Here is a 13,796-nt window from a genome sequence, read left to right on the forward strand (position 1 = left end):
CATACCCCCTCTGTCCTTGCTCTTCTTTTTTTAGCAATGCAAAATCTACCGTTGCATCAGATAGTATCCACAGTGCTTTTGCTGGAAACCGTTGGACTGAAGATTAATTTATGTTTTAAGTGTTCTCCATGTTTTATAAATAAGGAGTTGGCCATTGCTGACACCAGTGCCCCAGGGAGGCCCAAACCAGGTGGAGAGAGAACACAAAGTTCAGCTGGGGAATTAGGAAAACTGCTGTTTTGCTTTGTTATATTATTGTTCCCGTTTTGTGTTTATTTTGGTTTTGTTGAGTTAATTACTTTTCACTAGATCACTGATCAGCTAGTGAGGGTCCTGTCCCAGAGTCTGTTTCCCCCCCACTCCTCTCCTTGGTCCGCTACAGCCTAGCCACCAATAAGTCTGAACTTGCTCATTTAAACCCTTTATTTTATTACATTCCAGGAAGCTGAATTTTTTTAATTGCTATCGTTGATATTTAAAGACCCTTTCAAATACATGTTGTACTCTTATCCGTTTTGGTCATCTGTGGGTCTGTGGTCGTTTACTAACTATTTCTACGGGATGATAACCACACCTCCGTGGTAGCGGTCGGTATTACATTAATTTTCTAACCCTAACCCAGTACAATTTATTGGACAAACCTGCCTCTTCTCTTAAAACTTTGTTTGCCCTGAATAGCTTTGAGTTGTTTCCTGCTGGATATGCACCGCCCTCTTCCTGACTTCACATCGACCATATGTTACCCTGTGTTGCTCCCCACAATTACAACAATAATGCTGCACATTATCCTGACAATCCTCAGCTCTATGGTCCTCTCCACACTTGGGACACCTCTGTTTCCCATTGCTGCTATACCTCGGTCATTTGTAGCAGCGCAGTGGGGGAGGGATGTAGGGCCTCACCTGGAAACTCATACATCCTATTTGAACTCTTTCTGACAGAACGGTCCCCTGAAGCTCAACGGTCAACTCTTTCACATGAATTAATAGTGATCACCTTACTCTGCTCACTTCTCCCCCATGCATACTGTTTAAGCTTTTCAAGATCTTCACCGTCCGGAATACCTGTAAACACACCACCAATCACTTGATTTTCACCAACAATCTTTTCTAAATCTTTCATTTTCTTCCATACTTTTTACTATTATAGCTTTGTTTTTGTTCTTCCGTTTTACATATTAACAACCATCTCTAAGGACTTTTGCCATTTCCACCCTTCCGATCTATTTTTTTTACCTCTCCTTATTCCACCAGACCACCTTCACTTTACAGGCTGAGAATCATGTGTCCCTGTAAATTAGTACAGCATTTCTACCTTGTTGTGGGTTCTGCTGCATCATGCATGGTGGGGTAACTTACAAAATAAAAACGCTAAATTATTTTTATAATTAAGTTCATGCTGCCTTTGATTTATTCTTTTCCATATGCAATATGTGGGTTGGAAGTGGAAAATAGACAAAGCTCAATTGATTTTTCAACATTTATTCACTTATGCAAAAAAATTAAAATGTATTGCCTTCATATCATTTTCAGCACCTCTTCTCGCTCAGCAATGTAAAATGACAGTAGGATTTCATTCTTGTTTTGTTTTTAAATACACAGATACATTATTTTGACAATCAAATATGTACTCAGCTCATAATTAAGATGAACAGACAATGAGTATCAAAATAACCAGTAAAACATCTAATCTAAATCCCAACAACATATTTCATGAAAAAAAGGGAAAACAAAGTGAAAGCAAAGTAACATGCAAAACAACAGAATTGAGACGGTCACCAAGTTAAAAGTCAATAAAAGGCTGGGTAACATTACAATTTTAAAGTAGGCAACGTAACTTAAGGTTATTCATTGGAAGGATGGAATTATCTTTGGAGTTGTGTTCTCAGGATATGAATTTACTAAACATCTGCCTGAAGAGACTTCAATTAATTTTATAGTCCAAAATCACATACTAGCCTCAGAGGGCTTCACGGTATGTAATCATGCAACATCCTCTGTCCCAAAACCCTCACATCCGCAGATGAAAAGATTGCCCCCCAAAAAAGGAGGAAAAAAAGAAACCTCAGGGGGAACGACAAAGATGTAAACTCATGTTGTGGCAGCTGGTCTGAAAAAAACGAACAGAGGCCCCTTACTGAAGCCTGAACAGGCAATCAAGATAGATAGTTCTGGTTTCCGGGACATTTGCGTGACAAAGGGGCTTTAGAGACAAGCAACAAGAGCCAATGGAGGAGGTTGAGCTGCATTAGCTAGATACAGTAGGGCCCAACTTCATGCTGTTACCACTTCAGAAACCAAACTGGAGAGCTGCTTGAGTGAAACCTTTATCACATTTTGAGCCAATTAGGTTTTTTTCACTGCGTAAAATCTCATGTGTGTCTTCAGACTTCTGCTTACAGCGAGACATTTACCACAATGTGAGCAGCTGAAAGGTCTCTCCCCTGTGTGATACAGCATGTGTCTCTTCAGACTTCCAAATGCAGTAAAACATTTACTACACTGTGCAGTGCGCTGGGGGCCGCAAGGTTGGTGGTTCAAATCCCGGCTGCCCCATGTGCCATGTCGAAGTGTCCCTGAGCAAGACACCTAACACCTAATTGCTCCCCAGGCAAAAATGTAACGGGTTATAATGCAATGTAAGTCGTTTTAGATAAAAGCGTCAGCTAAATAACATGTAATGTGAGCACAGGTTTCTCCCCTGTGTGACATCTCATGTGTGCCTTAAGACTTCTACTTAAAGCGAAACATTTACCACACTGTGAGCAGCTGAAAGGTTTCTCCCCTGTATGACATTTCATGTGTGTCTTAAGACGTCCACTTACAGTGAAACATTTACCACACTCTGAGCAGCTGAAAGGTTTCACCCCTGTGTGACATCTCATGTGTGTCTTAAGACTTACACTTACAGTGAAACATTTACCACACTCTGAGCAGCTGAAAGGTTTCACCCCTGTGTGACATCTCATGTGTATCTTCAGTTGTCCGCTTGTTGTGAAACATTTACCACACTGTGAGCAGCTGAAAGGTTTCGCCCCTGTGTGAAAAATCATGTGTATCTTGAGTTGTCCGCTTGTTGTGAAACATTTACCACACTGTAAGCAACTGAAAGGCTTTTCCCCTGTGTGATATCTCATGTGTATCTTAAGACTTCCACTTAAAGCGAAACATTTACCACACTGTGAGCAGCTGAAAGGTTTCTCCCCTGTGTGAATTATCATGTGTGTCTTAAGACTTCTACTTAAATTGAAACATTTACCACACTGTGAGCAGCTGAAAGGTTTCTCCCCTGTGTGAATTATCATGTGTGTCTTAAGACGTCCACTTAAAGCGAAACATTTACCACACTGTGAGCAGCTGAAAGGTTTCTCCCCTGTGTGAAACATCATGTGTATCTTCAGTTGTCCGCTTGTTGTGAAACATTTACCACACTGTGAGCAGCTGAAAGGTTTCTCCCCTGTGTGACATCTCTCGTGTATTTTTAGACTTCCCCTTTGGGTGAAACATTTACCACACTCTGAGCAGCTGAAAGGTTTCCCTGATGTGTGGGTCATCATGTGTCCCTTCATCTTTTTAAGGCAACCAAATGTTTCCTTCCGATCATCACTGTCCTTCGGCTCAGAAGAGTCTTCAGTATTTTCATTGCTATCTGGTTCTGAGGGACAATCTAGACAAGAGTTCCTGTCTAGTTCTGGTACTCTACTGTCCTCTCCATCACCTTCTGTCTCCATCTGTTTAGTATGTCTCTGATAAAGGTGAGAGGACAGAGCTTCCTCTACATCATTTTCACTTTTCACAGGAGTGTATAAGACCTTCATGTCAGCCTTCTCCAGCCCTTGAAGCTGCTCCTCTTTAGTGGGGCGGGGCTCTGGGTCCTCCTGTTCCTCTTTAACGTTGGGGGGCTCTGGATCCTCCTGTTCCTCTTTAACGTTGGGGGGCTCTGGATCCTCCTGTTCCTCTTTAACGTCGGGGGGCTCTGGATCCTCCTGCTGCTCTTCCTTAATCACAAGAAGCTGCTGGAGGTCTAATAATAAAATACAAACACACAATATAGTTAATGAACTCAAATATAAATTAAAGATGCAAGCAGCGTTGGACGGGTCCTCGCTACTCCTTGCTCCTCGGGGCACTGGCCAGACGGAACCCTGCAGCCGTCGGAAGAAGCGTTCGCAAGTCAGTGGTCGTTAACGTGTGTAGCAACGGCAGGAATGCCGCTTTGCAAACTTTATCTTTGACAATATCATGGTCTTAGGCCTTTAATGTCAACATATAACAAGGAGCTTCTGATGTACCATTAAACATTAAAGCCTCTCAAAATACCACACATAACCCAATTTCTTTCAATATCTCAATCACCAGACTACATTTTGTCATTTTTAGATTAGATTTTAAAGAAAACAATCAATACTTTCATGACCATTCCACTTCAGGCAGAGAGCACACACTCAGAGTAACATAATAAGCAAGAATATTATGAAGGGACATTTTATTTGTCAGAATAGTGGATGGTTGTTGTTTTAGGTGATATTTTAGGTTAGTTGTGTTGCCTTTTTCCATTGCCACTGTTTTTTAATAAAGTTGACACATTGGCTCGTTCACATTAATTGGCTCAAGGGGTGCAAACAACAACTAGAAAATGCATTTCCTGCAGAAAATGCGTTGGAATGCAGAAAGCTGAAATAATTTTTAAAAGGTTGCTTAAAGTACAGAAATGAAACAAGCTGAAATTATTCTAAACATTGCTGAAAGAATAGAAAAAGGTGAAATACATTTAAAAATTGTTGAAAATACAGAAATGAGAAAAGCTGAAATGAACTTGAAAGAATTGGAAAAAACAGAAATGGGGGAAGCTTCTATGAATTTGAAAACAGAAATAATAAAAGCTGAGAATTAAAAAAAATACATTTTTTGTAGTAACATAAGGTTTAGTACTATAGCTGTAATTGTGGTACTAGTGGTACTAGCAGCAGTAGATGTACTAGTTTCACTAGTATTTGAAAGCAATTGTGGTGTACCTATTGTTGAGGTACAGATAATCATTGAGGCTTTTATTTTGAAATAATGGAATTGGGTGGGGGGGGGGGTTGGGAGACAGAATGTTTGTTATTCAAAGCAAATGGACTTGGTAAAATTGATTTGTACAGCGCTCTTCTAGTTTTCTGACCACTCAAAGCACCTTAACACTACATAACATCATTCACCCATTCACTCACCAATGACAGGACCTACCATACACAGTGGCGCCTGCCCAACCAGTAACTAACATTCACACACACTGTAGTCACAGCTAGAGGAACAATGCTGGGATGAAGCGTCTTGCCCAAGGACACATTGACATGCAGGTTAGCCGGGCCTGGGATCAGACCGCCAACCCTCTGATTGGAGGACGTCCGCACTCCCCACTCATTCACAGTCGCCCTAAGCTAATAAAACTAAAGTTATTAATTTATGGGCCTCATCAAACATTACAGTAAGAATTCCCTCCATTGGGGTTGAAATACTAGTAGTACTAGTAATATTAGTAGTAGTAAAAGTGATTTTAGTAATAATACCAGTTGAAATACTAGAAGTACTACTAGAAGTACTAGAAATATTAGTAGTGATTGTAGTACTATTTGAAAGAGCAATACGTATACAACAAAACAGCTTTATCCTAAGCTTCATGGCTAAATTAAAGATAATCATTGCAGCTTTTATTTTGAAATGATGGTATTGGGGGAGTGGGTGGAGGGGTGGGGGGGTTAAGAGACAGAATATATTAATTAATAGGCCTCATCAAACATTACAGTAAGAATTCCCTCCATGGGGTTGAAATACTTGTAGTACTAGTAATATTAGTAGTAGTAAAAGTAATTTTAGTAATACTACCAGTTGAAATACTAGAAGTACTACTAGAAGTACTAGAAATATTAGTAGTGGTTGTAGTACTATTTGAAAGCGCAATAAGTATTCAACGAAACAGCTGAATCCTAAGCTTCATGCTTAAATAACATAATCATTGCAGCTTTTATTTTGAAATGATGGCATTGGGGGAGTGGGTGGGGGGTGGGGGTTGAGAGACAGTATATATTATTTAATAGGCTTCATCAAACATTACAGTAAGAACTCCCTCCATGGCGGTTTGAAATGAAGAGAGAAGGAGGAGAGAAGGAGGTCATGTCAGGCTGCACTAATCAGCTAATTAGGATCAGCTGTGAGTCACAGAAAGAGCCCCAGCTCGTTGTCGCGGCAACAGAGCAGGTTCTGTTAGCCCACAGACAGTTACTGAGAACCCACACCTCAAACAAATGCTTCCTGGAGCAAAACTATTTGGAGTAGCCAAAAAATAATGACATTTTGAGAGACACAAGATACCTACCGAACGTTTGAGTCTAGTTTTTATGTCTCTATGTGTTTTAAAACTGCTCTACCAGCAGTTTACAAAACATGGACCCTCTCTTGTCTTCCGACTTTGTCCTCACTCTAGCGCGCACTGTAAATTCGAAAAGGACCCCAAAACTAGTGAAACATTATTAGTGATTATGAAAAAAGTATAATAGATATCAACAAGCTGTTTTTTTTAAATTGAAATGTTAAGACTTGTGGCAACATTTTAAAGTTTAAATGGTGTCTCTAGCTGAAAGATAGTAAAGCTGAAAAAGTTGAAAGTTAAACAAGTTTTGAGAGGATTTGAAAATTTAATCCATTGGAAACCATGTTAAAAAGGTTGATGTTTTTAATTTATATTAATTCAATTATAAGAGCTAAAAAGCTGAAAAGTCATAGCACACCTCTCCTGAAGGAGCTGAACATTTTAATATTTGAATGGTCTTAATAGCTGAAAGTGTGAAGGAGTTGAAAGGTGCGGCGGAAGAAATAGAAGAAGATGAATAAGTCGGAACTAGAAAATGCATTTCCTGCTGAAAATGCGTTGGAATGCAAAAAGCTGAAGTTAATTTCAAAAAGTTGCTTAAAGTACAGAAATGAAACAAGCTGAAATTATTCTAAATATTGCTGAAAGAATAGAAAAAGCTGAAATACATTTTAAAATGGCTGAAAATACAGAAATGAGTAAAGCTGAAATGAACTTGAAACAATTGCAAAAAAACTGAAATGGGAGAAGCTTCTATGAATTTGAAATCACAGAAATAATAAAAGCTGGAATTAATTTCAAAAAGTTGCTTAAAATGCAACAAGCTGAAATTATTTTAAACATTGCTGAAAGAATAGAAAAAGCTGAAATACATGAATGAGAAAAGCTGAAATGAACTTGAAAGAATATCAAAAAAACAGAAATGGGAGAAGCTTCTATGAATTTGATATCACAGAAATAATAAAAGCTGAAATTATTCTAAACATTGCTGAAATAAAAAAGGCTGAAATACATTTAAAAATTGCTAAAAATACAGAAATGAGAAAAGCTGAAACGAACTTGAAAGAATTGGAAAAAACAGAAATGGGGGAAGCTTCTATGAATTTGACAAAATACAGAACTAATAAAAGCTTAAATTACTTCTAAACATTGCTGAATCTTTTTCATTCAAACTTAATGAACTTGTACACCGCTTTGCTAGTCTTCTGACAACTCAAAGAGCTTTAATACTAGATGACATCTCTCACTCATTAATACACTGATGACACAACCTACCATACACAGTGGCACCTGCCCATGTGCACAGAATAAACAAGACAGGAGAAGATCCTGGCAACAAGTCAAAATAAAATATAAAAACATTTTGCATGGTTGGTGAGTGCCTCAAAAGTTTGCAAATAGTGTAGAAATTACTGAAAGCTTCGTGGCGGTCCCATCAGAAACGCCCCTGGATACTTCCGGATAAGTTAACCGTCATGTCTTGATGATGTCATAAAGATGCGCGGTTTTGTGAAATAAACATGGACGCATACAGCGCCAATGACTAATACAAGTACTACGTGTTTCACTTGGACAATTAAATGTTAGTGGACACACACAAATACTACAGCCCCCATCTCGATTACAATTGTTCACTCCTCAGTGCGCAGTTTCGCCCACCAGCGAACCCCCTCCTCCCCCCTAACCCCGGCTGGTCCACCGTAACTTTTGACGTGCTTATTAACTGACGGACCTTCTTGCGGTCCGATGAAGGTTATTAATAGTATATTAAGTTGACGCTCTGTTGTGTAAAATAAAGACCAAACGATCTCCTGTCATTCGCGTAAGAAAACAAACTCACGTATCTGCAGCTCAATCCCCGAAGGAACAACGTCACGCCACTCCCCGTAACTTTTGACGTGCTTATTAACCTACGGACCTTCTTGCGGTCCGCGAAAAGGTTATTAATAGTATCACTCGCGTAAGAAAATAAACTCACGTGCCTGCAGCTTAATGACAACACCGAATGAACAACGTCACACCCACGGTTTATGTCTCCAGCGGGGAGTAGCCTTGTTAGCAGTATAGCTAGCTAGCAATCTAGTACTTATGGCTCTCACATGTCTCAAATATCTTACGGTCCAGCCTCCACATTACTTACGGTCTGCTCATCCCGGGTCTCCGTCCCAACTCACGACACGCACGTCCATACGTACCGTTATCTAACCACGGTTAAACCTGCACGTCCATACGTACCGTTATCTAACCACGGTTAAACCTGCACGTCCCTGAGCTACGTCTTTATGGCCATAGATCAACAGCTGGTCGCTAATTAGCTCACTGCGAAGAGAGTGAAGAGATTTAGACAAAATCCACACCTCAAACAAATGCTTCCTGGAGCAAAACTATATGGGGTAGCCAAAAAATAATGACATTTTGAGAGACCCAAGACCCTATCAAACGCATGAGTGTAGTTTTTATGTCTCTGTGTGTTTTAAAACTGCTCAAACAGCCGTTTACAAAAAGTGTACCGGCTGTGTTTTTTTTTTTTTTAAATGTCGGCAGATTTGTATGGAAGCTTATGGGGCTCGGGGCAGACTTTGTCTCACAATCGGGCTCCTCACGCAAAAAGTAAATGACTCTGAGATTTCAAACTTATACGAGTCCAACCAGCACAAGCACGGCTAATGTTTTCTTTTTAAATGAAGGCTGAAAAGTGAATATTGTGGCCGTAAAGATAAAAGTGCCTCTTTTTTTTTTACTGAATCCTGACACGGCGCTCACTCTAAATCGCTGGACAATCCGGAAAACTCCACTCTAAATTCGAAAGAAACCCCAAAACTACTGAAACATAATTAGTGGTTATGAAAAAAGTATAATAGATATCAACAAGCTGTTTTTTTAATAAAATTGTTAAGACTTGTGTCAACATTTTAAAGTTTAAATGGTGTCTCTAGCTGAAAGATTGGAAAAGCTGAAAAAGTTGAAAGTTGAAGAAGTTTTGAAAGGATTTGAAAATTTAATCCATTAGGAAACCATGTTAAAAAGGTTGAAGATATTAATTTATATTAATTCAATTATAAGAGCTAAAAAGCTGAAAAGTCATAGCACCCCTCCCCTGAATGAGCTGAACATTTTAATATTTGAATGGTCTTAATAGCTGAAAGTGTGAAGGAGTTGAAAGGTGCGGCGGAAGAAATAGTAGAATAAGGCGGAATAAAGATTAGAAGAATAATACTTGGAATGCTTGAAGCATTCCAACTAATAAGGCGGAATAAAGATTAGAAGAACAATACTTGGAATGCTTGAAGCATTCCAACTAATAAGAAGATGAATAAGGCGGAATAAAGATTAGAAGAACAATACTTGGAATGCTTGAAGCATTCCAACTAATAAAGATTAGAAAAACAATACTTGGAATGCTTGAAGCATTCCAACTAATTAGAAGAACAATACTTGGAATGCTTGAAGCATTCCAACTAATAATAATATGGCGGAATAAAGAAAAGAAGAACAATACTTGGAATGCTTGAAGCATTCCAACTAATAATAATATGGCGGAATAAAGAAAAGAAGAACAATACTTGGAATGCTTGAAGCATTCCAACTAATAAGGCGGAATAAAGAAAAGAAGAACAATACTTGGAATGCTTGAAGCATTCCAACTAATAAGGCGGAATAAAGAAAAGAAGAACAATACTTGGAATGCTTGAAGCATTCCAACTAATTATGTAACTGAGTAATCTATTGACAATTTTATTGATTAGTCGACTAATCTAACGGCTACCATGTTTATTTCCATCCAATGACTTTGGATTTTTAACACCAAATGTATTTGAGTAACAAGTTAATACAAATGTAATAATCATTATACATTGAATAGTAATATAAAATACATGTGTAAATATTTGTGCGTTTGAAAGTAAAGAGAAAGTGCAAATAACGTTTTAAAAGTAACTCAAAATAGCAATAAAGTCTTTGCAAGTGAAGAGCATGTTGAGGACGCTCTGTCCAGACTACTTCATCTGAGGGTGCACAAGGCTCTGAAAGACAAACATGTGCACGTGCCTATGCTTGGTACTAAAAGAGAAAGAAATACACAGAGCTTTAATTATCACGTAGTAGGCTTTAGTAGGGCTGGCTACAATAATTCACCGATTTGCTACATTGCATTTAACATAATAGCATTAGCAAGCATCTTCCATGGAACTTGTAAACCTTACGATACGCTAACAAGGCTAGCGTTACTTTAGTTAGCCTAACTTAGTCATGAGGAGAAGACGTGGTGGCTCCAGCACATTTGAAATCTCTGTGCGTTGCCATCATGCTGCTGTGATACAACTCTGTTTTGTTTCACTGATGACATACTTGCAGACCTTTTGGACTCTGCCACGTTCAACTTAATACGCTTCTCTTTCTTGGTGAATGTACACAATTAGAAGCGATAGAGCCCCCAGCACCTTCTATAGTGTATTGCACTGCTGAATGAATAAGACCCATAGCTCTGAATCTTTAATATACGACGCTTCAACAATCAACGTCCTCGATTACGGCGACTAATCGTTGCAACCCTAATTGGCTCTCCTCTCTTATTCACCTTAAAGCCAAAATGTTCGCAAACTGAAGCCGAAAAAATGGCGTGCCCGATTCGAGCCAACGAGCAAACTGTCTCCAGGGTTCTATGCGGAGGAAAAACAATGGCGGAAAGTTGAACGGTTTCAGGGTGATAAACAACGGGCTCTCTCAGTCACGCCGGACGCAAATACCTGTGGCACATTTAGAGCGTTTAATGCGACGCAACACATTTCTGTCACGCACGTGTCTGCCTGTTCTATTGGCGGAACAGACGCATCCCATTAACATTTTTACTTTTCAATCATTCCATTTCCAAATGATGAACAATGTAGCAAGTCATCATTTTTATTACTATAGTCAAAATTACGGCTAGGAATGTTAAATAAAATGTATCAATCTGTAAACTCTTAAGCACTTTCATATAATGGACCTTTCATTTTAAATCTCTACCAGACGGCGTAATGGATGAAAGCAGAGCTATTTGTATCCACTGCAAACTGGAAATATCTTATGAACACGTGCGGCCGCTATGCTCTCCTGTAAGTGAGGACAGCGGACAGAGCGAGCTCTACCCTTTATTCCATGCACAGCAGTTTGTTGAATATGTCCGTGTGGTGCTCGCAGCAGCGGGGGCAGAGAGCACAAAAAAGGCGGTGAAAAGCAGCAGTGGCGATGCAGGGGGGAAAAAAGTCACTGCTTTTGATGTATCCCAATTGTGGTTGACTGCGGTCACGAGGGCCGCATTGCTAAATGAAATGCGCCTCTCTTTCAGGGGTTACGTTAAATGGGCCCAAAAGGCACTGATCATCTTTGAACTAGGGTTGTCCCGATACCAAAATTCTGACTTCGATACTATACCTGGCAAAATATTTCAATACTTGATACTTTTCGAAACGATACCACAAATAAGATACTGGAATATTTATCTATGATAGTAATTATTAAAACATGAAAACAATGAAAAACATGGCACTACACTATTACACACATGCAATTACACTATGAAAAAACACTAGAAAAATGTGGTCCACATAACCGCAGTCATGGTAAAACACCGGGCGACGTCTACTTATTATTCTGGCGGTGAATTGCTTTGCAACATGCGCAAGCCTTTTAGAGCCGTGAATTAAAACTATTCAATCGACACAACTGTGCTAAAAGCCGTAGCTGCATTTGCAGAACCATGCTAGAGCCTTAATACCCCGCTGGCGTTGGCCAAACCATTTGCCAGACTACTAACACTGAAGTTAATTTTGTACTTTTAAAACTATTTTTTCTTGTTCTTTGAATGAGATTATTCAAAGGGAATGCATAGGCTTTAGAGACTAAAATGCACACTGCACAGTAAATTCCAGCTGTAAATGTTTGTCAAAGAAAGCACTAAAAGCTCTTATAATAGATAATTTTAAAAAGTCAATGGCGGTAGTAACATAATGTAATTTTATGACTGAATATAGTTGTTAAAGCAACTTTTCTGCAGTCGGTTTGTCAACATTCAGTCTTCGTAACATTGTAGTTAACGGACCGTCAGACCCTCCAGGACCGGGCGGTCAGCTCGTCTCAGCCCGCAGAAAGCAGCCTGTTTTCGGCGAGTCTTCTGTGAAATGCTCCGCTGGTTTTCAAGTCTCCGTAGCAGTTATATATGAGAATTAACTGTACTATAACGAGTCTTCATAAGTTTTAATGTGGTGGTAATGAATAATTGTATAGTTCTCTGTAAGATCTTTGATGTGTGGTCAGCAGCTTGCTGTACGAGGACCACTACACTGATTATCAGCCTCCTGATGTTAGCGTAACAAGACAAACGGTAGGTGTGTGTGTGCATTAAAATATTAACTGTTTATTATTTGTTACTGTATCCAACCTCCTCCTCCTGAAATGATAAAGCTAATTTTTTTATGACTGATTATATGTATCTGGTGCTCAATTTTATATATACTATACTAATTTTAAATGAAAATGAAACAAAAGCTTTTTAATAGTAAAATACTTAAGTCAAAAACTAAATTAAAACGACCAGCTGACGTCATTAAGTCAACTGCTGTTCCTATTGCGGAAATGTCCGTTCACCCGAACCTGCGAGTCAGGACTCCAGAGTCTGTCTCACGAGTCTATTCTCGTATATAAAATATTTACATTTTAGTAGTAGTCAGAAAAGTCCTGTACTTACACAACGTTACTTCTATCCTTGTCCAGAATGTGAATAGTCTTTATTTCGGATACATGTTTACTACCGTAAAAGGCAGCATATAGGTGCACGGAAATTCAAGGGTCTGCCGAGTTGACCGCAGTTATACTACGGTATCAGAGAGGTATCGATCCGTGGAGTCGGAGTCGTTTGATCACTTGCCAACTTGACCGAAATAAAGTAGACTGATATTGATGTGACTGATTCAGTGTGAAGAGAGAGAGAACCAACCTGCTCTTTGTATGCGGACTTCAGGGTTGAAAACAGCGTGCAGATGTTTCTTCAGTCGGTCGTTGTCCTCTTTTAATCTAGAAGCTTCCTCCTCGTACTCTGCTATCGTTCTTTCAAACAGCCCAAATATCTCTTCAGCAGCCTCAGTGAGTCGCTGCTTCACTAAATATTTCAGCACATGGACTTCACACATATTCACTGAATCACAGACGTTTCCTCCAAATAAACCCCGTTAAAAACGCCGTTTCTCTCCGTTAACCTCGGACTAGCGCTGTGTTTCTAACTTCGGTCTGTTTCCAGCTAGCATGCTAAGCTAACTAATAGCTCATAGCTAAGCTAACTAATAGCTCAGCACGCTATCGGGAGACGATTCAGAGGAAAGATCCAGTAAAAGGTGAGCAGCTGAAAGTCCGCCAGGTTTATTCAGACGTCCAGAGACTCTGGTCAGGACTAATGGCGCCAATAACACCTT

At 39.4% G+C, this 13,796-nt stretch overlaps 1 protein-coding gene across 1 annotated transcript; it reads right to left on the minus strand.

Annotated features, from left to right (window-relative positions):
* Nucleotides 1–1,241: 1,241 nt before the first annotated feature.
* On the minus strand, nt 1,242–13,796 carry LOC119220284 (gastrula zinc finger protein XlCGF57.1-like). Its single transcript, XM_062566264.1, has 2 exons — nt 13,325–13,796; nt 1,242–4,023 (listed from the first exon to the last, which is right to left on the minus strand). Exons 1-2 carry the CDS (start codon nt 13,515–13,517, stop codon nt 2,666–2,668), a joined length of 1,551 nt encoding a protein of 516 aa, XP_062422248.1. The 5' UTR covers nt 13,518–13,796; the 3' UTR covers nt 1,242–2,665.

The sequence above is a fragment of the Pungitius pungitius genome, chromosome 12 (assembly GCF_949316345.1).
Source record: "Pungitius pungitius chromosome 12, fPunPun2.1, whole genome shotgun sequence".
In the NCBI taxonomy this organism is placed as follows: domain Eukaryota; kingdom Metazoa; phylum Chordata; class Actinopteri; order Perciformes; family Gasterosteidae; genus Pungitius; species Pungitius pungitius.